Genomic DNA, 23,609 nt, shown 5'->3' with positions numbered 1-23,609 from the left:
TCTGAATCCTTAAGTAACTCTGATCTGGATCCATAATCAAAGAGACAGATCAGAGCCATAATTATTTTCAGGTATAAAGTAAACTTCTATTTATTATGACAGCATCTTTAATAATTGATTAAAAGTCAGCAGGGACTTAAAGAAATTTTTTCATATGCCCATCTACCTCTTCCCTCCTCCAAAAAGAGAATGGGCTCACCTTTTGATAGTCATTATGGTAATGAGCCATTTTCCCTTTGTTTTCAACTTCAGATTCAGTTTCAAGAGTTCAGTTTCAAGAGAAAGAATAATTTGGGCAAAACCAATGCTTGCAAAATTTTTCATTTGATCTGAAGCAAGAGTTGTCAATATGTTTATCTGATTGCATTGTAACCTATTGGACAGCAAAGCCTCTTTGAAGTAAAGCACCATGCTGAGTGGCTGAAACTAGGAGGTGGAGAGGATATGCAAACATCTTTGCTAAAAGCAATTCTGAATTTGCCCTTTCTCTGAAGCAAGCCTTTGAAGTACTCTTTAGGAAATGTTTCCTTAAGATAGAGAGTATCACAAGTGATAGATACTAGGTATTATTAAGACATAAGATTTTGTCATTTCTGTTTAATGGGTGAACCACAAACATTTACTCTCACTCATAGGGAAACTCACAGAGGACTTCCCTGGTGGCTCAGATGGTAAAGCATCTGCCTACAATGTGGGAGACCTGGGTTCAATCCCTGGGTTGGGAAGATCTCCTGGAGAAGGAAATGGCAACCCACTCCAGTATTCTTGCCTGGAAAATCCCATGGGCAGAGGAGCCTGGTAGGCTACAGCCCATGGTATTGCAAAGAGTCGGACATGATTGAGTGACTTTACTTTACTTTCTTTTCTTTTCATAGAGAGACAATCATAAGGGGAAAACACATGAAATAGATTTAATTCAACATCTGCTTATCAATACAGAGTTCTCCTGTACGCTGAACTTCCTATCACATGATGTTCACTCCAAAGAGTTACCTGTACATCCCTTTTTTCTCTCCAGGACTTTTTGATGACTTTGCAAACCAGTCAACAATTCAGCACAAAGGCATGAGGAATCACGCTGGCACGTTGTGACCGAATCACACAATTACATAGGATGCGTCCCAATCTGAAAATGCCCAGACAGCAAATGGCAGAGGTAAATGGAACCAAACATCAGAGCCAGCACAGTTTGAGGGAGACTTGAAACTCAGACTCCACCGTCCAGGGGGAAGGTTTCCTGCTGTGCCATGGACTAAAGGTGACAGAAAATGACAGCAAGACTTCTAGGAACACTGCTGACTGTGCTCTCCCTTGGTCTCTTTGGAATCCTGGAGGCAACAAAAATATCATGCAGAAATGAAGAAGGTGAAGCTGTGGACTGGTAAGTAAATGAAATGTAAGGCTTGGTGCCTGCCAGTGGAAAGCCAAACTACTGGTGGTTACCTGGGTCACTCTGTGTTCTGAAGGAGATCTCTGCTCCACCTCTCCCCATAAAAGGAAAGGAAGTGAAAGTGTGTAAATGGGCCACATATCCAGGTAGGGATAGGCTCTGAATGAGGGAGTTTTCCCTTGAGAAGGAGCTGAGCAGTGCCTTGTGGGCCTGATTCATGCTCTCAGCAGGGCAAAGCTGGTGGCCACAGAGGTGTGGGAGAGCTGACAGCTTCTCTCATTTGGCAGGTTCCTTCAATTGCTTTGTGGTTTTCCTAACAGAACACTCCCAGCATTCTTTTAAGTTGACAAAGGAGAGAAGATAGGTGACTTTTTCCTGATAGTGGAGCATATACTTATGTGAAGGAGGAAGAGGGCTTGATGGTACACAGCACTCTTTGGTTAACCTTTGTTGGGCAGGACAGGCAGTTGTTAAGAGTGGGTGGGAGGCCACTGATCTCCTGAAGTGTCAAAGGGGTGAAACACAGCTTTGCATTACAATCGTGGATTCTCAAAAGCTCTGATCACTTCTTCACTCTTTAATTAGGATATTTAGGTTTGCCTTTATGGTTGGCATAAAGCTTTGTGTAAAGCTGAGGCTGAAAGACACAGATACACTCAATCACTCTCTCACCAAACAGTTACTGAGCACACACCAGTCCTGTGCTAAGTTTTGAAAATATAAATATGAATAAAGTATAGTTCTTACCCTTAAGGAGCTCATAGTTGTGTGGTAAGGGTATAGATGGGGCATTAGAGAGGATGGAGCCCAAAAGACTTCTCTAGGAGACATTTGGAGAATAACTTTGAGTTGGTTAGAAAGACAAGGGAGATGTCAGGGCATCTCAGGCCAATGGAGAAGCATTGAGGAGGTCCAGAGGCAATAAACAATGGAGAGAGTCTGGAAGCAGTTAAGTAATGTTTGTGCTTCAGGAGAACATGGGGAAATGGCAAGAGGGGAGCTTAGAGAGATAAGTGAGGGCCAGGTCATGAAGGGCTTTATGGGTTAAACTGCTGAATCTGAACTTGACCTTGAAAGGGAACTACTGAGGGACATCAAGTAGGGACTTGAAAAAGTCAGATTTGCATTTTAGAAAGCCCCCTGGCAGTACTGTGAAGGCCAATTGGCCAGGAACCAGTGCAGAGTCATGGAGACCAGCGAGACTTCTGCAGCATAATAGGTGAGAAAAGTATCCAGACAATATCTGGATACTCAAAGAAGTAGAAGTAAAGCAGAAGAGCAGCTGAGAAGACTTGGTAATGGATGGGCAAAGGGTAGTAGGAGAGAGAAAGATATTAAGAAAGACTTGCAGGTTGCTAGCTTCTGTGACTGTGTGAATGTGTCCCCTAAGAGTAGGGAATGAATAGATTTGTTGCACAATATCATGAACTTGGTTTCAAAAACATGGAGTTGGTCTCTGAATCATCTTTGCATTTGGGTTTATCGAGACCTCAGCAAGGCTACGGTTTTTCCAGTAGTCATGTATGGATGTGAGAGTTAGACTGTGAAGAAAGCTGAGCACTGAAGAATTGATGCTTTTGAACTGTGGTGTTGGAGAAGACTCTTGAGAGTCCCTTGGACTGCAAGGAGATCCAACCAGTCCATTCTAAAGAAGATCAGCCCTGGGTGTTCTTTGGAAGGAATGATGCTGAAGCTGAAACTTCAGTACTTTGGCCACCTCATGCGAAGAGTTGACTCATTGGAAAAGACTCTGATGCTGGGAGGGATTGGGGGCAGGAGGAGAAGGGGACGACAGAGGATGAGATGGCTGGATGGCATTACTGACTTGATGGACATGAGTTTGAGTGAACTCCGAGAGTTGGTGATGGACAGGGAGGCCTGGTGTGCTGCAGTTCATGGAGTCACAAAGAGTCGGACACGACTGAGTGACTGAACTGAACTGAGACCTCAGCACAGAGATCTGGGCTAGAAATAGATTCAAGAATCTTCAGATTATAACTGGAGAGGGTCACCCAGGAATATTGTTTATAAAAGCACTAGTCTTTAACTGGTGTGCCATGATAGTTCACAAATCTTTCATGGGTGGGCCATCAAATTGTGATCAACACAAAAAATTTATTTTTGCCACAAATGAATGGACATATTATTTAGCAGTATCTGTCAGAGAGAATGCTGAACTGAGCACACAGGGAGGCACAGTCTTGAGTCTACAACTTACTGTGAGAGTTAAAGGCCAGAGGAACATGAGGTCAGCATCAAAGAATAATTTCATGTTTCCTGCCACATGTGAGGACCTGGCCCTGAGAGGCAGAAAGCCTGGATAGGGCAGGAAAGAGCATAAATAGAAGCATAAGACTGATGAGAACCCAGTGAAAAGTGAAGATTTTCTGGGTAAAGTGAGATGCAGCTATGTGGTAATAGTGAATGCATTACAATGTTTGGTTCAGTGAGTATTTGAGGGTTAAATGTGTGTTCATACTATTAAAGGGTATTTGGCTAGACAAAGTCAATTTCACCTTTCAGGTACTTTCGACAATGTCTGTAGACATTTTTGATTGGCACGACTTGGGGAATATGTACTACTGACAGGTAGAAGCCAGGGATATTACAATTCATAGGACAGCCCCCCAGAACAAAGAACAATGAGCCCCAAAATGTGAATAGAGCACACTGAGAAACCCTGGGCCAGATGATTCAAGAATGTCTGAATACCATGCAGGTCCAACCACCTCTCCATCCTGTGAGACAACCAAAGGAAACATACAAACAGGAGACAATAGTAAAGAAAGCAAGGCACTTACTTAATTGGTTGGTCTTGGCCCTCAATCCTCAATGCAGAGTATGCCGATAAACTGATCTGAAGAACATAGCTCAGGCCAGAGGCTCAAAACAGCCTCCACTGACTCTGATGCCCAAACCCAAATCTCAGATTCAGCCAGCCAGCTGCAAAGAGATGTGCATGCCAAGCCCTTCAGGCAGCAGAGACACATCTAAGACTTCTCTAGTTCAGGCCTGGGCCTTGGCATTCTTACCAACCGTGGAAAGAATAGAAGAGCCATTTTCAATGTATGTGGGCTTTCACCACAGGGATCTCACACACTAGGCCAGTAAATGTTTTTAGAACATGCACAGTCAGATTTGTATTTCCTTCTCAGGGAAGGAGCAACAGTAAGGGTGGAATATAAGAGGCAGAAAGCTTGAGCAAATCCCTCTCCTTAAACTTCAAGACCTTCTGTGAAATATAGGTGAAATGATATAGTTAAGTGCTTGACAGTGGCTACCATCAAGAAAATAGTCCAGCCCTCAGAATGGGAGAAAATAACTGCAAACAAAGCAACTGACAAAGAAATTAATCTCCAAAATATATAAGCAGCTCATACACCTCAATATCAGAAAACCCAATCAAAAAAATGGGCAAAATACTTGGACATTTCTCCAAATAAGACATAAACATATGAAAAAGATGCTCAACATCACTCATTATTAGAGAAGTGAAAATCAAAACTACTATGAGATATCACCTTACACTAATCAGAATGGCCATCATCAAAAAATCTACAAACAATAAATGCTGAAAAGGCAATGGAAAAAAGGGAACCCTCCTGCACTATTGGTAGGAATGTAAACTGATACAGCCATTATGGAGAACAGTATGGAGAGTCCTTAAAAAGCTAGGAATAAATCTACCATTGATCCCACAATCCCACTACTGGGCATATACCCTGAGAAAACCACAATTCAAAAAGACATATTTACCCCAATGTTCATTGCAGCACTATTTACAACAGCCAGGACATGGAAGCAATAGATGTCCATTGACAGATAAATGGATAAAGAAGATGTGGTACGTATATGCAATGGAATATTTCTCAATCATAAAAAGGAACAAACTTGAGTCATTTGTAGTGAGGTGGATGAACCTACAGCCTGTTATACAGAGTGAAGTAAGTCAGAAAAAGAAAAATATATCAAGGCACATATGTGGAATCTAGGAAAATGGTACTGAGGAACCTATTTGCAGGGAAGGAATGGAGACACAGACATAGAGAACAGACTTGTGCACACACCAGGGGAAGTAGAGGGTGGGATGAATTGAGAAAGTAGCACCAGTGTAAAATAGATAGCTACTGGGAAACAGCTGTATAACACAGGGAGCCCAGCCTGGCACTCTGTAATGACCTAGAGGGATGAGATAGCAGAAGGGGAGGGGAGCTCAAGAGGAAGGTGTGATGAATGTATGTGTGTGTACACACACACTCATGCCTGATTCACATTGTTGTATGGCAGAAATCAATGCAACATTGTAAAGCAATTTTCCTCCAAATAAATAAATAATTTTTAAAAAATGTAACAGTATCTTGAGGTATGCCTGTATTGCTATGAACTTTCCCCTTAGGACTGCTTTTACCGTCTCCCACAGGTTTTGGGTTGTTGTGTTTTCATTTTCATTCGTTTCTATGCAAATTTTGATTTCTTTTTTGATTTCTTCTGTGATTTGTTGGTTATTCAGCAGCGTGTTGTTCAGCCTCCATATGTTGGATTTTTTAATAGTTTTTCTCCTGTAATTGAGATCTAATCTTACTGCATTGTGGTCAGAAAAGATGCTTGGAATGATTTCAATTTTTTTGAATTTACCAAGGCTAGCTTTATGGCCCAGGATGTGATCTATCCTGGAGAAGGTTCCATGTGCGCTTGAGAAGAAGGTGAAATTCATTGTTTTGGGATGAAATGTCCTATAGATATCAATTAGGTCTAACTGGTCTATTGTATCGTTTAAAGTTTGTGTTTCCTTGTTAATTTTCTGTTTAGTTGATCTATCCATAGGTGTGAGTGGGGTATTAAAGTCTCCCACTATTATTGTGTTATTGTTAATTTCTCCTTTCATACTTGTTAGCATTTGTCTTACATACTGCGGTGCTCCCGTGTTGGGTGCATATATATTTATAATTGTTATATCTTCTTCTTGGATTGATCCTTTGATCATTATGTAGTGACCATCTTTGTCTCTTTTCACAGTCTTTGTTTTAAAGTCTATTTTGTCTGATATGAGTATTGCTACTCCTGCTTTCTTTTGGTCCCTATACTAGAAAAGGAAGAAATGAAGAACCCCAGGGTTAGTAGAAGGAAAGAAATCTTAAAAATTAGAGCAGAAATAAATGCAAAAGAAACAAAAGAGACCATAGCAAAAATCAACAAAACCAAAAGCTGGTTCTTTGAAAGGATAAATAAAATTGACAAACCATTAGCCAGACTCATCAAGAAACAAAGGGAGAAAAATCAAATCAATAAAATTAGAAATGAAAATGGAGAGATCACAACAGACAACACAGAAATACAAAGGATCATAAGAGACTACTATCAACAATTATATGCCAATAAAATGGACAACGAGGAAGAAATGGACAAATTCTTAGAAAAGTACAACTTTCCAAAACTCGATCAGGAAGAAATAGAAAATCTTAACAGACCCATCACAAGCACGGAAATTGAAACTGTAATCAAAAATCTTCCAGCAAACAAAAGCCCAGGTCCAGACGGCTTCACAGCTGAATTCTACCAAAAATTTAGAGAAGAGCTAACACCTATCCTGCTCAAACTCTTCCAGAAAATTGCAGAGGATGGTAAACTTCCCAACTCATTCTATGAGGCCACCATCACCCTAATACCAAAACCTGACAAAGATGCCACAAAAAAAGAAAACTACAGGCCAATATCACTGATGAACATAGATGCAAAAATCCTTAACAAAATTCTAGCAATCAGAATCCAACAACACATTAAAAAGATCATACACCATGACCAAGTGGGCTTTATCCCAGGGATGCAAGGATTCTTCAATATCCGCAAATCAATCAATGTAATACACCACATTAACAAATTGAAAAATAAAAACCATATGATTATCTCAATAGATGCAGAGAAAGCCTTTGACAAAATTCAACATCCATTTATGATAAAAACTCTCCAGAAAGCAGGAATAGAAGGAACATACCTCAACATAATCAAAGCTATATATGACAAACCCACAGCAAACATTATCCTCAATGGTGAAAAATTGAAAGCATTTCCTCTAAAGTCAGGAACAAGACAAGGGTGCCCACTTTCACCATTACTATTCAACATAGTTTTGGAAGTTTTGGCCACAGCAATCAGAACAGAAAAAGAAATAAAAGGAATACAAATTGGAAAAGAAGAAGTAAAGCTCTCACTGTTTGCAGATGACATGATCCTCTACATAGAAAACCCTAAAGACTCCACCAGAAAATTACTAGAACTAATCAATGACTATAGTAAAGTTGCAGGATATAAAATCAACACACAGAAATCCCTTGCATTCCTATACACTAATAATGAGAAAACAGAAAGAGAAATTAAGGAAACAATTCCATTCACCATTGCAACGGAAAGAATAAAATACTTAGGAATATATCTACCTAAAGAATCTAAAGACCTATATATAGAAAACTATAAAACACTGGTGAAAGAAATCAAAGAGGACACTAACAGATGGAGAAATATACCATGTTCATGGATTGGAAGAATCAATGTAGTGAAAATGAGTATATTACCCAAAGCAATCTATAGATTCAATGCAATCCCTATCAAACTACCAACAGCATTCTTCACAGAGCTAGAACAAATAATTTCACAATTTGTATGGAAAAACAAAAAACCTCGAATAGCCAAAGCGATCTTGAGAAAGAAGAATGGAACTGGAGGAATCAACCTACCTGACTTCAGGCTCTACTACAAAGCCACAGTTATCAAGACAGTATGGTACTGGCACAAAGACAGAAATATAGATCAATGGAACAAAATAGAAAGCCCAGAGATAAATCCACGCACATATGGACACCTTATCTTCGACAAAGGAGGCAAGAATATACAATGGATTAAAGACAATCTCTTTAACAAGTGGTGCTGGGAACTCTGGTCAACCACTTGTAAAAGAATGAAACTAGAACACTTTCTAACACCATACACAAAAATAAACTCAAAATGGATTAAAGATCTAAATGTAAGACCAGAAACTATAAAACTCCTAGAGGAGAACATAGGCAAAACACTCTCTGACATACATCACAGCAGGATCCTCTATGACCCACCTCCCAGAATATTGGAAATAAAAGCAAAAATAAACAAATGGGACCTAATTAACCTTAAAAGCTTCTGCACATCAAAGGAAACTATTAGCAAGGTGAAAAGACAGCCTTCAGAATGGGAGAAGATAATAGCAAATGAAGCAACTGACAAACAACTAATCTCGAGAATATACAAGCAACTCCTCCAGCTCAACTCCAGAAAAATAAATGACCCAATCAAAAAATGGGCCAAAGAACTAAACAGACATTTCTCCAAAGAAGACATACAGATGGCTAACAAACACATGAAAAGATGCTCAACATCACTCATTATCAGAGAAATGCAAATCAAAACCACTATGAGATACCATTTCACACCAGTCAGAATGGCTGCGATCCAAAAGTCTACAAGTAATAAATGCTGGAGAGGGTGTGGAGAAAAGGGAACCCTCTTACACTGTTGGTGGGAATGCAAACTAATACAGCCACTATGGAGAACAGTGTGGAGATTCCTTAAAAAACTGGAAATAGAACTGCCTTATGATCCAGCAATCCCACTGCTGGGCATACACACTGAGAAAACCAGAAGGGAAAGAGACACGAGTACCCCAATGTTCATCGCAGCACTGTTTATAATAGCCAGGACATGGAAGCAACCTAGATGTCCATCAGCAGATGAATGGATAAGAAAGCTGTGGTACATATACACAATGGAGTATTATTCAGCCATTAAAAAGAATACATTTGAATCAGTTCTAATGAGGTGGATGAAACTGGAGCCTATTATCCAGAGTGAAGTAAGCCAGAAAGAAAAACACCAATACAGTATACTAACGCATATATATGGAATTTAGAAAGATGGTAACAATAACCCTGTGTACGAGACAGCAAAAGAGACACCGATGTATAGAACAGTCTTATGGACTCTGTGGGAGAGGGAGAGGGTGGGAAGATTTGGGAGAATGGCATTGAAACATGTAAAATATCATGTATGAAATGAGTTGCCAGTCCAGGTTCGATGCACGATACTGGATGCTTGGGGCTGGTGCACTGGGACGACCCAGAGGGATGGAATGGGGAGGGAGGAGGGAGGAGGGTTCAGGATGGGGAACACATGTATACCTGTGGCAGATTCATTTTGATATTTGGCAAATCTAATACAGTTATGTTAAGTTTAAAAATAAAATAAAATTAAAAAAAAAATAAAATTTAAAAAAAAAAAAAAAAAAATGTAACAGTAAATGTTACGCTACGCTACGCTAAGTCACTTCAGTCATGTCTGACTATGTGTGACCCCATAGACGGTAGCCTACCAGGCTCCCCCGTCCCTGGGATTCTCCAGACAAGAACACTGGAGTGGGTTGCCATTTCCTTCTCCAATGCGTGAAAGTGAAAAGTGAAAGTGAAGTCGCTCAGTCGTGTCCGACTCTTAGCGACCCCATGGCCTGTAGCCTACCAGGCTCCTCCGTCCATGGGATTTTCCAGGCAAGAATACTGGAGTGGGGTGCCATTGCCTTCTCCAAGTAAATGTTAGTAATTCATAATTATTTCCTTTGTTAGGTTTACCTTTTATAAGTTGCCCAAAAAACAAAGCGAGGAAAGCAGAGAGACTGGGTTAGAGTACCTGTATCTAGACTCTACAACCAGAAGCTGGAGTAGGAGTAAGCAACTGATGAATGCCACCAAGAGTGTTTTGGGAAGGACATTACAACAACTGTATGAAGCACCTGCCTCTGAGGTATGTTATACTTAATCATTCATTTGAATCACATAAAATGCATTATACAGACTCCAAAGCTTCCAAAAAGTTATTACTGCTCACCCCCCAATCCTAGCAGCTGGAAGTAAGTTAGCTCAGAATCTGAATCAACCCAACCAAGACCTTAAGGGATATGTCAACAGACTCTACAGCAAAGCCAAATTGTTGATACATTTAGCATTATGTCCAATGGCATCACTGAACTAATTACATATTGAAATCTTTTGGCTGCCAAACTCTGCCAGTTTTCTCAGTACTGGCTATCTTAGCCCTTTAAAGGGAACTAGAGAGAAGAGCACTTTCCTATTACAATGCAGTATAGATCTATGGTCAATATGCCATGAGTTATGGGTTGTTCATGCCATAGTGTGATGAGTTTGAGGGGAAAAGTAAAGGGTTCCACTTGGTCTTCCTTTTAATTAATCATTTTCAAAATAGTAGGTTAAGAGCTAGGACTGGGTTAGAGTATCTGTACCTAGGTTACTAAGTTAAGAACTAGTTCAAGGCCCTGGAACTAACTTGCCTGTATGGAGATTAAATCTGCTATCTGGACTTCATTGGGCTTTCCCGATGGCTCAGTGGTAAAGAATCAGCCTGCGAATGCAGGAGATGCAGGAGACGTGGGTTTGGACCCTGGATTGGGAAGATCCCCTGGAGGAGGAAATGGCAACCCACTCCAGTATGCTTGCCTGAAAAATTCCATGGACAGAGGAGTCTGGCAGGCTACAGTCCAAAGTGTCACAAAGAGTAAGACATGACTGAGTGACTGAGCACATACACTGGACTTCATCAGGCAATGAACTAACCAGCCAAAGAGACATGGGTAGATAGGCCTAGTGCCTCAGTGTGCGCAGTCTCCCAACATCCAGGCAGCATCTGCTATTCAGTGACAAGATACTGTTTTTCAACCAGAGATGACAAGTAAATCAAACAATAATTAATATCCAGTTACACTCATCTATGGGCTTTCCTTGGAGAAGACAATGGCACCCCACTCCAGTATTCTTGCCTGGAAAATCCCATGGATGGAGGAGCCTGGTAGGCTGCAGCCCATGGGGTCGCTAAGAGTCGGGCACAACTGAGCAACTTCATTTTCACTTTCATGCATTGGAGAAGGAAATGGCAACCCACTCCAGTGTTCTTGCCTGGAGAATCCCAGGGACAGGGGAGCCTGGTGGGCTGCCGTCTATGGGGTCGCACAGAGTCGGACGCGACTTAAGCGACTTAGCAGCAGCAGCAGCATGGGCTTTCTTTGTGGCTCAGCTGGTTAAGAGATCTGGGTTCGATCCCTGGTTTGGGAAGATCCTCTGGAAAAGGGAAAGGCTACCCACTCCAGTATTCTGGCCTAGAGAATTTCATGGACTTTATAGCTCATGGGGTCAAAAAGAGTCAGACATGGCTGAGCGACTTTCACTTCACTTCATATTCATCTATGCATTTCCTAACAATTTGTTGAGAAGTAAAAATGTAAAATAACTCAACACTTAACAATGTGCTGGGCCTTTACATATGTCAACTAATTTAATTCCCACAAGAATTCTGAGTTAGACCGTAGCACTACTGAAAGTGTTAGTCGCATAGTGATGTCCAACTCTTTGCGAACCCATGGACTATAGCCCTCCAGGCTCTTCTGTCCATGGGATTATCCAGGCAAGCATACAAGAGTGGGTTGCCATTCCCTTCACAAGGGGATCTTCCCAACCGAGGGATCGAACCTGAGTCTCCTGCACTGCAGGCAGATTCTTTACCATCTGAGACACTGTAGTGTACAGGTCTATTTGAACATTTACTTGAAATGTGTGGAGAACTGTCTCTGTGTGTGCAAATATTTCACTGTATTCACCTATCATTAACACCAGCCTTCAGAGCCAAGTTACCAAGTCAAAACTTACTTGTAAACTATTTGAATACATGTGATGTTCCAAACACTGTCCTAGAGGCTTTTAGAAATTCTTCAATCTCAGCAACAAGCCTGTTTTGAATTAATAAATTATTACATAAAATCAAAACTACCTGTAGCTGCTTCTGCTTTCCAAGGTTGGTAATGGGAAAACCTGGAGTATAACCCATCAATGAAAAAATAAACACATTCTTCCCCTCCCCACTTCACACTGCCCAAGAAGAGAAAGGAAAGAGTAACACTGCAAAGCCTCTGTCATTTATCTTGGTTGGGGAGAGCGGGTCTTAGTTTGACAAACTATAACAATGATCTTTGGAAGTGCAAAAGTAGTCCCAGAGCCTAGGAAGGCAGGAGAGCTAAAATGCTCTGCAAAAAAAAAAAAAAAAAAATGTAGATGGAAGCTAGGAATTTAAAAGTAGATAAAACATGGAGGGAGACTGAGGCAGGTCAGCTTGGTAATGTAAAACCATTCAGTATTTCATAGCTTCAGTAAACCCTGCTCACACACAATGCCATGAGTGGTGGATTCTGGAAGAAAATGACAGTAGAGGGGCTGATTGCCATGTTTGATTGGCTAGAGCCAAAAAAAGAATAACAACAATAGAGGGTGATATTCAGGTAAGACTGAATGTTCTTTGGAAGTTGAACATACGTGCCAGAAGTGACCATGAAGATACAACTTTCCCGTCTTCTGACCCAGAATTGAACTTCTAACAGAAAGCAGAAAGCAAGATCAGACTAACGGTTTTAAATCTCAAATGTCAAGTTAAGATAATATCTGGGGTTATGTTGGGAAATACTTTCCTTCTTCTACTGTTGTGTCAATGAATAAGAACCTTCCATATACCTTGACAATAACACTTAGAGCATATCACAGTTGCCTATATATGCCTGACTACATTCCCAGCTAGACTGGGGACCGTAACCTTCGTGTTCAACATCCAGTAGTCAAATAAGTCAAATCCAACTAGGAGTTAAAGAAATAAAGATGTCCAAAGGCACAGGACTCTTTCTGCCTATTCTTCTTTTATTATTTTTGTTTTATACTGGAGCACAGTTGATTAGCAATGTTGTGTTAGTTTCAGGCACACAGTAAAGTGATTCAGTTATATATACACATGTATCTATTCTTTTTCACATTATTTTCCCATTTAGTTTATTACAGAATACTGAGCAGAATTCCCTGGGCTAAACAGCAGGTCTTTGTTGGTTATCTATTTTAAATATAGCAGTGTGTACATGTCAATCCCAAACTCCTAATCTATCCCTTCTCCCCACCTTTCCCCCCCACCATGGTACCATAAATTTATTCTCTAAGTCTGTGAGTCTGTTTTGTAAAAAACCTCATTTGCATCATTTTTTTAAGATTCTGCATATAAATAATATCATATGATATTTGTCTTTCTGTCTGACTTACTTCACTTAGTATGATAATCTCCAGGCCCTATTGTTAGTTCGTGATTTTTCCCCTTTGTAAGAGGGCCTCTCTTCACTAGAGCTACATCCCATTTAATCTTAGCTGATTGTTACACTCCTAGTTAGAATGATAAACTTCATCTATTAGGAGAATTGTGTTCCTCACCGAATCTTCCCAGAGGCCCTCCACATTGTACCCTAAAGGCACACAATGGCCTTGTTAGCACATTCAACTCAGGCTCATAGAACAACTGTCAGAGCTCTCCAGCGGAGAACGCGAATGCCAGCTGTAGCTGTGGCCAATTACGGAAAATGCAGGTAAGAAAACAACTTATTTCCCCGAATAGTCCTAAACATAGTAGCCAAAAATGCTATACAGACTACCTTATGCCTTTAAAAAAAAAAAAAAGGTTTTAGATGAAATCAAATAATGAAGCAACTGTAGGAGACTCGTATTTTTTTCTCAGAGAAAAACAAAGACCCTTTTTTACAGAGATGGGTTGTCCTTTCCTGCTTTTAATTATTAATATATTGCTGAGACTTTGTACTATTGACATTATTGGCTTCATTAAGAGTCACTGCATCATGATACAGTTGAAATGGAATGACACTGAACAAATATAAGCAAGTTTCCAAAACATGACAAAAAGACACTATCAAAGTAATAGCTTCATTTTGACTCAGAGATTTGGCAAACTGTTTGGAGAATTTACTAGCATTTTGCCTTACCAGAGGAAGTCCAATATCACACATTCAATTACACCACTTTTTTTTAAGCAGGGAAACGTCAAGTTGGAAAGGTGAAGTGACACAGAGAAATAGATTGAAGAAAAAATCCTCCACTAACAAAGAGGTAGTAGAAGCAGAGAATGAGGAATTCTGATTAAACAGGAAGCTATGACCGAGTGGTAAAGCACAAAGTAGGCAGAGGAAATCAAACCCTGACAGCCATTTCTGCACTGTGCCTATAATATCAATGGAAAAAGCCCAGATGTACTCCTTGGCTGGTTGTTCCTACTTCATTTCCTGAACAAATATTTAAGGACTCCTTTATTATACACTAGTTGCTTCATCAGAAACATGAGTCCAAAACAACTGGGAGAAACAGGAATATTGCCCTCACACACACATCATAGAGCACAGGGCTCCTGTCACACAGGTTGCGAAGTTGAGGATGGACTTCTCGTCTCCTGCCTCGCATGTCACAGAATTCAAATTGATGGGAAATCTGCCCATTAGGGGAATGGATGATTTCTCATGTGTATTAATGAAAGTTCAGTATCGTAGGCTGGGTAGCTGGTAGAAATGTTGTGAGCAAAAAATGTTTATGAGTGAAGGACTTATGCCATTATAACCTTAAAATATTCCTGCAGAGTAACAGCACAGCCTATCTAATATACAATGATGGAGTCCCTAAATCCGTGAATTACAGCAGAAAGTATGGACACACCAAAGGTATGACAAAGGCTCTTATTTCTCTTTCCTACTGGAAGTCAGCATTTTCTTAAAACATCCTATCTTTGGTAGGTTTATATTCCACACTAAAAAGATAGCTTTTCTTTTTAATGGTCTGAGTTATCAAGATGAGTGATTCCTGTATCACAGTTTATAATGATATATTTGACTTTGAAATATTCTTCACACGAATACCATTTTATTTCTCAGCATTTTTAAAATATACTTTAAAGCAGAAATACAAGCATTTGACTACTGGAAATATTAGCCAGACTGTGTGTGTGTGTGTGTGTGTGTGTGTGTGTGTGTGTACACACATTTTAGTCAAACTTATAGAAGTATAATTTACATAGAGTAAAATTCACCCTTCTTAGTCCCATTTAAAATACAGTAAACATTTTTGAAAAAGTATTTAAAAATAATTTTCATATTATAGTAAGTTTGTTAATAATTATATATTATAATGATTTTTATTATAGGGATTTTTTTTATATTTTTCTATTTGTAAACTATGTATATAAGTATGTGTGTTGTTGAAGAAGTCAAAATGATAGTAAACAAAAAATTTGTAATCCTAATGTTCATTAGCTAATTACACCTAATCTTGTTGTTTAGTCACTAAGTCATGTTTAACTCTTTTGTGACTCTATGGACTGTATCCTACCAGGCTCCTGGAAAATGGGATTTTCCAGGCAAGAATACTGGAATGGGTTGCCATTTTCTCCTCCAGGTGATCTTCCTGACCCAAGGATCAAACCTGCTTCTCCTGAATTGCAGGCAGATTCTTTACCACTGAGCCACCTGGGAAGCCCCCAGTTGTGTCTAATATTTTTTTACTTTTTCTATAATATATATTTTGAAACATTTTTTATAAAACTTTTTTAGTGATTACTTCAAACTTTTTTCAACTTAATATACCATGAATAACTTCCCATGGCAATAAGTGTTTTTCAGAAGGTTCCCAAAGCAAATGCCTTCAGGGTCAGGAAAATGATGTCAGCAAGCCAACGGGGCTGAATTGGCAGGTAACTAGAGAACTAGAGAACTAGAGAACATGGTCTAAAGAAGCAGTTACCACTCAGCTTGCCTTATGGGAATGTGATTTTTTTCCAGAGAAAATGAGGAATTTGTGGAAAATCCCAGTTTTAAGTGCTGGCAATGAATTTGAAGTTTTAAAAATAATCTGCAAGCATAATAACATGTATCTGCAGGTTAGACTTGGCCTGTGGGCTGCCAGTTTGCAACTCTAATTAAGAATTTAATTTGTAATGGCTGTCAAATGCCATGAGCAACTTAGCTTTTGATTTAGCTAAGTTGCCCTCCTGATGGTCCTATTTGCCACATTCTGCAAACTCTTCTTTACCAAGCTCCCACCACCATTGTCACTCCACTCTGTTAGTTGATACAAGGGCTCAGAAAGAAGATTGGAAATGGAGTGGAACCTGATGTCATATGGGAGAGTTCCCTGCCAACAGGTGCTCCAACATCCTGTGGCACTTGTTCCAGGAAGTTAGGATTTCAGACAAACAGCATACTCATCTGGGCACGAGAGAGACCCTGAGGTCATCCAGCTCTGTGAGGCAGCTGAACTTAGAACATTTTCCATCTCGATGCAGGTATTGATTCCACAGTCACTGAGACAGCAACAGTGTGCTTTCTTAAAGTATGTTCTTGGAAAAAAAAAAATAACTGGCAGGCATTTGGTTTCTACTCTAACACTAGGGCAAGCATGACTTTTATATCTGCATGGTCATGTGCAAACCAGAAAGCCAAGTTAGCATACCCAAATTATCCTGATATATTTACAAACACAGAAATAGTCCTAGGTGCCTGTTGGACAGGGTTCTTTGTGCCATGTCACAAGATGTTGAAAATCTTTCAGTTTTCTTCCTTTCTGGCTTTCATACTGTCTGCTCCAGAGATTTTACGGAGGAGCCTGGTAGGCTGCAGTCCATGGGGTCATGAAGAGTGGAACACGACTGAGCAACTTCACTTTCACTTTTCACTTTCATGCATCCCAGGGACGGGGGAGCCTGGTGGGCTGCCATCTATGGGGTCGCACAGAGTCGGACATGACTGAAGCGACTTAGCAGCAGCAGCAGCAGCAGGATGCTTTAGGACATGGCTTCCTTCATCCCCACCCCCACCCCTTTTCTGCTTCCTTTTTTTCAAACTTGTGAAATTGGGTGACTTCTGCACATAAATGAGCATCAGTTTCTCACAACAAATTACTGCAAATACATTTTTTCATTTGATATTTTCTCTTTCAACTATGTTTTTCAGCTGGGTTTTGAAAATAGCTTAGCTGCTTAGCAGTAAAAACATTATCTGAAGCTTGCCAGGTGACTATATAGTCTATCGAGGTCAAACTCCAATTTAGCAAATTTGCATTCTGCCAAAACAAATTTTCCTTGTAGTTCCAACATGAAATGCCTCTTAACTCTTCACAGGGTGTCTGCGCTAGCTCCCTCTTGTGTTGGGTTACCATCAGTAATGGGGCAATGTAATGTGTACCTGAACTGGTTTTTAAATCTTTGAAAAAGATCATGATCTTTGTCATTATTAGCCTAAGGAAACATTAGCCTGAAGTTTAAAAGGCTTAAATGTTGTAGCTTTGAACTCTGTTTTTAAAGGAGGCTTGTTTTTCTAATTTATCTGTATTAACTGTATCTTTGGTAGGTGTACTTCTGTGGAACAGAGTCCAGGGGTTCTGGTTGATTCATTCCATTCCCCATTTTCCTCCAGTTCCGGAAGAAGGCTATGATTATCCACCCACAGGGAGACGAAATGGACAAGCTGGCATGTGCATAACTTTCAAGTACAACCAGTATGAAGCAATAGGTAACATTAGAGTGTTTTAAAAAAGACATAATATTTAAGAAGGGATTTGGAAATTATGAATAAATGTATCACTTCATTTGCTTCTCTATTCATAAACCCTGATACCTAGATTCCAATATTGGTTTTGCCATGATGAGATCTTGGGCAGGCTCACTTACTGAACCTTGGTTTCCTGGTCCAAGAAAGTCTTTGAACTTGATCAGAAGTGGTAGTTTCGAATGTCTAAAGGGGCCAGGCAGGTGACAAAACTGGGTGACACCAGTGGACATCGCATGGGCAGTGGGGAATTTGACAAAATGGGGTGTTGACTCTCCACTAGCTTTCCTCGAAAGCTGCTACTCCATTATGTTGTGGCTCCATGAGAATGAAGACGTACATCTCCATATTTTTCAGGGGAAGCAGAAATCTAGGGGAAGATGTAAAGTAGAAAAGAGAGAGAGAAAGAGAAATTGAGAGAGAAAGAGATCTTCTGATTTTCTAATATGATCTCCACCTTATTTTTTAAATTGTGCAGACCTCATGTTGCTTACAGGCCAACAACATGATACTTCTGAGCCTAAACCAGACGATTTTCCCTTAAGATCTGAAGCTCAAGTGGCCAAAAATACTTGGACTTGAAAAATCCAAAGTACAAATGAGGAGAAGTAGTGATGGTATTTTACCAATCATTTTTTACTGAGAGAGCTGCTAAATAGTAAAGAGTGATTTGTTCTAATACAGGAGGTTTCGAATATGATTTTTTTAAATCAAATTTCCATCTGATGAAAAGGATCACTGAGCCTCTTACCCAAATTAAGCCCTAGTCTAGCTAGCTGAGCTCCTGCAAAGATTATAGAGCTTAATAGCATAGAGACTGGGTGTTCACGGTGATGAATTGGTCATTCTTGGAGCTGGATGATCAGTATATGGGCATTTTCTACTTTTGTATGTTTACACATAGGATAAAAAACACATGGTCTCCAAGGCCAGCCTGCCTGGGCTTGAATATCAACTCCTTCAGTTACAAGTTTTATACCTTTGGGCATAAATTCTCCATTAATTTATCTATAAAATGAGGATTGTGATAAAATAACTTACCCAACAATAAGGTAATATTCTTATGATTAAATTAGTAAACCCAAGTAATAAAAAGTAGGGAGTGCTCAATAGGTGTCAACTATTTTAATTAAAAGTTTGAAGGCTATTGGCTTAAAGAAGGAAATACTTTCATTTATGTTTTTTGTTCTGTTCAGTTTTTTAATTCACAACAAGATCTAAAATACCAACAAGCATTTCCATTTGTGTCTTAATTCTCAACTTTTCTTTACTGTTTGCGGTTCAGACTCTCAGCTCTTGGTCTACAACCCAAACATTTACAGCTGCTCCATCCCTGTAACCTTTCACATGGAGCTCATCCACATGCCCCAGCTATGTGCTGGATCCAGCTCCTCAGAGATCCCAGGCCGGCACCTGGCCACACTTCAGTCAGCCCAGGGACAAAAATTCCTCCATTTTGCCAAGTCTGAGTCTTTTCTTGACGGTAAGAAAGACCATCATCAAAACGATATGTTGTAACAGTGCTGTTGGACTCACTTTGGATTGCAAAGAGCAAATATACTGATTATTTAGGGGTGTAGAAATAGAAAAGGAGGAAAGACAAAAAAAGGAAAGGGAAAAGGGACATCAATGATCAATTCAAACAATAGCCACTTGAATAGAAGGACTACTGATCCATCCAAAAAAAAGTAACTCACAACCATCTAGCTAGAGGCCAGTAAAAACTCAGTCTCCAGCCTCAGTTGGGCACAGAATCAAGCTTTCTTCCTTTTCTTTCACTCCCTAAGCAATTATTTTAAGCCTTCCTTACCCTCAAGTCCTTTACCTTTCCCTGTCTCTTCACTCATCTTCAGTTTTTCCTTCACAGAGTGAATAGAGGGAGAAACCACTTCAAGTGCACACTCCACCCTCAACAATCATTTCTACTTTCATTCCTTTTTACTAGATTCCTCCCTTCCCAACAGAAGCAGTGCCCCACTGTGCCCTAGAAACTATCCTGGCTCAGAATACATGGATTCTTACACTCAATCTGTTCTCCCTCTTGTACTTTAGCCTATCTACTCTACGAGCCCCAAACATTCCTAAAAAAGAAATCCTCCCTCAATTCTAGATTCCCTATATCTCTGTTTTTTTTCTTTTCTTCTAAATTTATTTTGAGAAAATTCTTCAGGGTCTTTACTTGCTCGCTGCTCCTTGACTACAGTCTTGTTTCTCTGTATCTATCCCCAGTCACCCATGACAGCCTTAATTGACCTCAGTCTTCCTTGATTCCTTCCTTTAATAGTGAATAAATTTTATTGAATGCCTACTACTTGTCAAGCCCTGTGGTAGGCATGAGAGATCTCAAATTAATAAGACAGAAATAGCTTCTGCAGAATTTGGCACAGTTGGAACAGTTTCCTTTCTGAAACTTTCCCCTCCCTGAGTCCTGGCAGTGTATAGTCTTTTGGTCTTCCTCCTGCTTTTAAGTCTCTTCTGCCATGTCCTCTTCCTCTGTATACTCCTTATGTGACTAGGTTGCCCTGTGGTCTTCTACTCATCCTTATGTCATCTACAATGCATTTGAGGCAATTGCAGCTAGCCCTTGAGAGATTCCCAAATCTAGATCTTCATCCAAGGCCTGTGTTCTGACAGATGTATTCAACAGTGAGTGGCAGAGCCACATAAAATTCAATATGTCAAACTCATCTCATCATTATCCCTCACATATCTTACCCCTTTTCTCATATTCTGCATAGTCACCTGGAAACTCTAAATCCCTCTTTTTTGTCACTTCCCCCCCATATCAAATCATCAAATACAATCAGTTCCAGGTCCTTAATAACCCTCAATTCATCTCTTTGTCATGGCATAGTCTACACTTCTGCTTGTTATCACAGTTATTATGACAACCTCATGTTTTTCCTCTCTCCAATCTAATGTAGTCTTCTCAATTCATCCTGCACATTGTTTCTCAGTTGATATTTATGATCATAAATTAGTTTCTATTAATTCCCCTACTCAGTTCAGTTCAGTTGCTCAGTCATGTCCGACTCTTTGCAACTCCATGAACTGCAGTACGCCAGGCCTCCCTGTCCATCACCAACACCCAGAGTTCACCCAAACCCATGTCCATTGTGTCGATGATGCCATCTAACCATCTCATCCTCTGTCATCCTCTTCTCCTCCTGCCCTCAATCTTTCCCAGCATCAGGGTCTTTTCCAATGAGTCAGCTCTTTGCATCAGGTGGCCAAAGTATTGGAGCTTCAACATCAGTCCCTCCAATGAACATGCAGGACTGATCTCCTTTAGGATGGACTGGTTGGATCTCCTTGCAGTCCAAGGGACTCTCAAGAGTCTTCTCCAACACCACAGTCAAAGCATCAATTCTTCTGTGCTCAGCTTTCTTCACAGTCCAACTCTCACATCCATACATGACTACTGGAAAAACCATAGCCTTGACTAGACAGACCTTTGTTGACAAAGTAATGTCTCTGCTTTTTAATATGCTATCTAGGTTGGACATAACTTTCCTTCCAAGGAGTAAGAGTCTTTTAATTTCATGGCTGCAATCACCATCTGCAGTGATTTTGGAGCCCAGAAAAATAAAGTCAGCCACTGTTTCCACTGTTTCCTCATCTATTTCCCATGAAGTGATGGGATCAGATGTCATGATCTTCATTTTCTGAATGTTTGGCTTTAAGCCAACTTTTTCACTTTCTTCTTTCACTTTCATCGAGAGGCTCTTTAGTTCTTCTTCACTTTCTGTCATAAGGGTGGTGTCATCTGCATATCTGAGGTTATTGATACTTCTCGCAGCAATCTTGATTCCAGCTTGTGCTTCTTCCAACTGGAAGAAACTTCTTCCAGTTTCTCATGATGTACTCTGCATATAAGTTAAATAAGCAGGGGGACAATATACAGCCTTGACGTACTCCTTTTCCTATTTGTAACCAGTCTGTTGTTCCATGTCCAGTTCTAACTGTGGCTTCCTAATCTGTATACAGGTTTCTCAAGAGGCAGGTCATGTGGTCTGGTATTCCCATCTCTTTCAGAATTTTCCACAGTTTATTGTGATCCGCCACTAACACTCTTTAAAAAATTCTCTGTTGAGGACTTCCCTGGTGGCACAGTGGATAAGAATCTGCCTACCAATGCAAGGGACACGGGTTCAGTCAGTCCCGGGCCCAGGAAGATTCCACCTCCCTCAGAGCAACTAAGCCCCTGCACCACAACCACTGAGCCCTCACTCTAGAGCCCATGAGCCACAACTACTGAAGCCTGCATGCCCAGGAGCCAGCAAGCAGCGACTACTGAGCCATGTGCTGCAACTACTGAAGCCCATGAGCCTAGAGCCTGTGCTCCACAACAAAAGCCACTGCAATGAGAATCCCCGTGCACTGCAACTAGAGAGTAACCCCTGTTCTCCACAGTTAGAGAAAGCCTGCATGCAGCAATGAAGATCCAGAGCAATGGAAATAAAATTAACTAATTTAGAATGAATAAATAAAATACAGTATTAAAAAATTTCACATTGATTTCAGGAAAATTCATATACTCTGGCATGGTTTATAAAGATTTCTATATATATACTATATATATATTACTATATATATATTTCTATATATATATACTCTGGCCTCTGATTACTTCTCTAGCCTTAGTCTTTCCAAAGGTCTTTTCAGGACAAAAACATATATTGCTCCCTTGTTTGTGCAGAACAGAAGACATTTTCAGCACCAATATCATCTTATTAATAATAACTTTTATTTTCATATCACTTTAGCGTTTACAAAATGTTCTCCCATCCACTCTTTCAATCATGTTGTTTTTATTATGCTTGTGACATCCACATATCAGGCATGAGTGATGATTCTCTTCCTGATGATATTTTTAGGATTTATCTAAGAATAATTATTAACCTATTTTTCTCTTTATAAACTCTAGACATCTTTGCAGCCTGGATGGCTCAACAATTGAAGACACACTTGCTAACAGAAACCTGGCAGCGGAAGAGACAAGAGCTTCCTTCAAACTGCTCCCTTCCTCACCATGTCTACAATATCAAAGCAATTAAGATATCTAGACACTCTTATTTCAGCTCTTATCAGGATCATGCCAAATGGTGTATTTCCCGCAAGGGCACCAAAAATCGCTGGACATGTATTGGAGACCTAAATCGGAGTCCATACCAAGCCTTCAGAAGTGGTGGATTCATCTGCACCCAGAATCAGCACATTTACCAGGCATTTCAAGGATTAGTTTTATATTATGAGAACTGTAACTAAACATGGTGAAAGGACGTATGTGCTATCATTTTCAACACTGACAAGGGGTCTTCTTCTACTAGATTCATTCTTTATATATTAAAAGCCTGTGAATTTACTTATTGTCCATCATCATCTTAGTCACTCAGTCATGTTCAGCTCTTTGAGACCCCATGGACTGTAGCCCACCAGGCTCATCTGTCCATGGGATTTTTCAGGCAAGAATACTGGAATGGGTTGCCATTTCCTTCTCCAGTACTTATGGTCCACACATCATCAAATAAAATGCTTTTCTCCCATGCCTACCATGTTATCTTCCAAATAGTGGCAATTTATCTACTTTCATTTATATGCCATAAACATGCATGTATATATACATATATATGATTAATAAAATATATATTTATTTTATATATATTTAAATATATATATATAAAATGAAAGGAGTGAAAGGAAAAAGTTTTGTTCCAGATTAGTCAGCTC

The 23,609-nt window shown here is 39.9% G+C and overlaps 2 protein-coding genes across 2 annotated transcripts in view; one reads left to right on the top strand and one right to left on the bottom strand.

The window, feature by feature from the left end:
* Nucleotides 1-18,212, bottom strand: part of LOC129656173 (uricase) — a 52,460-nt gene extending 34,248 nt beyond the window's left edge. Inside the window, exon 1 of the mRNA XM_055586914.1 lies at nucleotides 18,002-18,212. Coding sequence (XP_055442889.1) covers nucleotides 18,002-18,112 — 111 coding nt within the window. The 5' untranslated portion in view covers nucleotides 18,113-18,212. The remainder of the gene's footprint in view (nucleotides 1-18,001) is intronic.
* DNASE2B (deoxyribonuclease 2 beta) lies at nucleotides 1,269-23,148 on the top strand. The gene is made up of 6 exons (XM_055586913.1): nucleotides 1,269-1,381; nucleotides 10,033-10,210; nucleotides 14,921-15,002; nucleotides 17,748-17,843; nucleotides 19,165-19,362; nucleotides 22,807-23,148. The coding sequence occupies exons 1-6, from the start codon at nucleotides 1,269-1,271 to the stop codon at nucleotides 23,145-23,147; spliced, it is 1,008 nt and encodes a 335-aa protein (XP_055442888.1). The 3' UTR covers nucleotide 23,148.
* Nucleotides 23,149-23,609: the final 461 nt, after the last annotated feature.

This window comes from Bubalus kerabau, chromosome 6 (assembly GCF_029407905.1).
Source record: "Bubalus kerabau isolate K-KA32 ecotype Philippines breed swamp buffalo chromosome 6, PCC_UOA_SB_1v2, whole genome shotgun sequence".
Lineage (NCBI taxonomy): Eukaryota > Metazoa > Chordata > Mammalia > Artiodactyla > Bovidae > Bubalus > Bubalus kerabau.
The sequence above is the reverse complement of the archived record's forward strand: the minus strand, read 5'-3'. Positions and strand labels throughout refer to the sequence as shown.

Excerpts from the sequence above, each read along its gene's own strand:
- DNASE2B (XM_055586913.1), top strand. The coding sequence starts at position 1,269 with ATGACAGCAAGACTTCTAGGAACACTGCTGACTGTGCTCTCCCTTGGT. Across the intron at positions 17,844-19,164 it reads CAACCAGTATGAAGCAATAG|ACTCTCAGCTCTTGGTCTAC; the intron begins GTAACATTAGAG and ends TTTGCGGTTCAG. Across the intron at positions 19,363-22,806 it reads GTCTGAGTCTTTTCTTGACG|ACATCTTTGCAGCCTGGATG; the intron begins GTAAGAAAGACC and ends TATAAACTCTAG.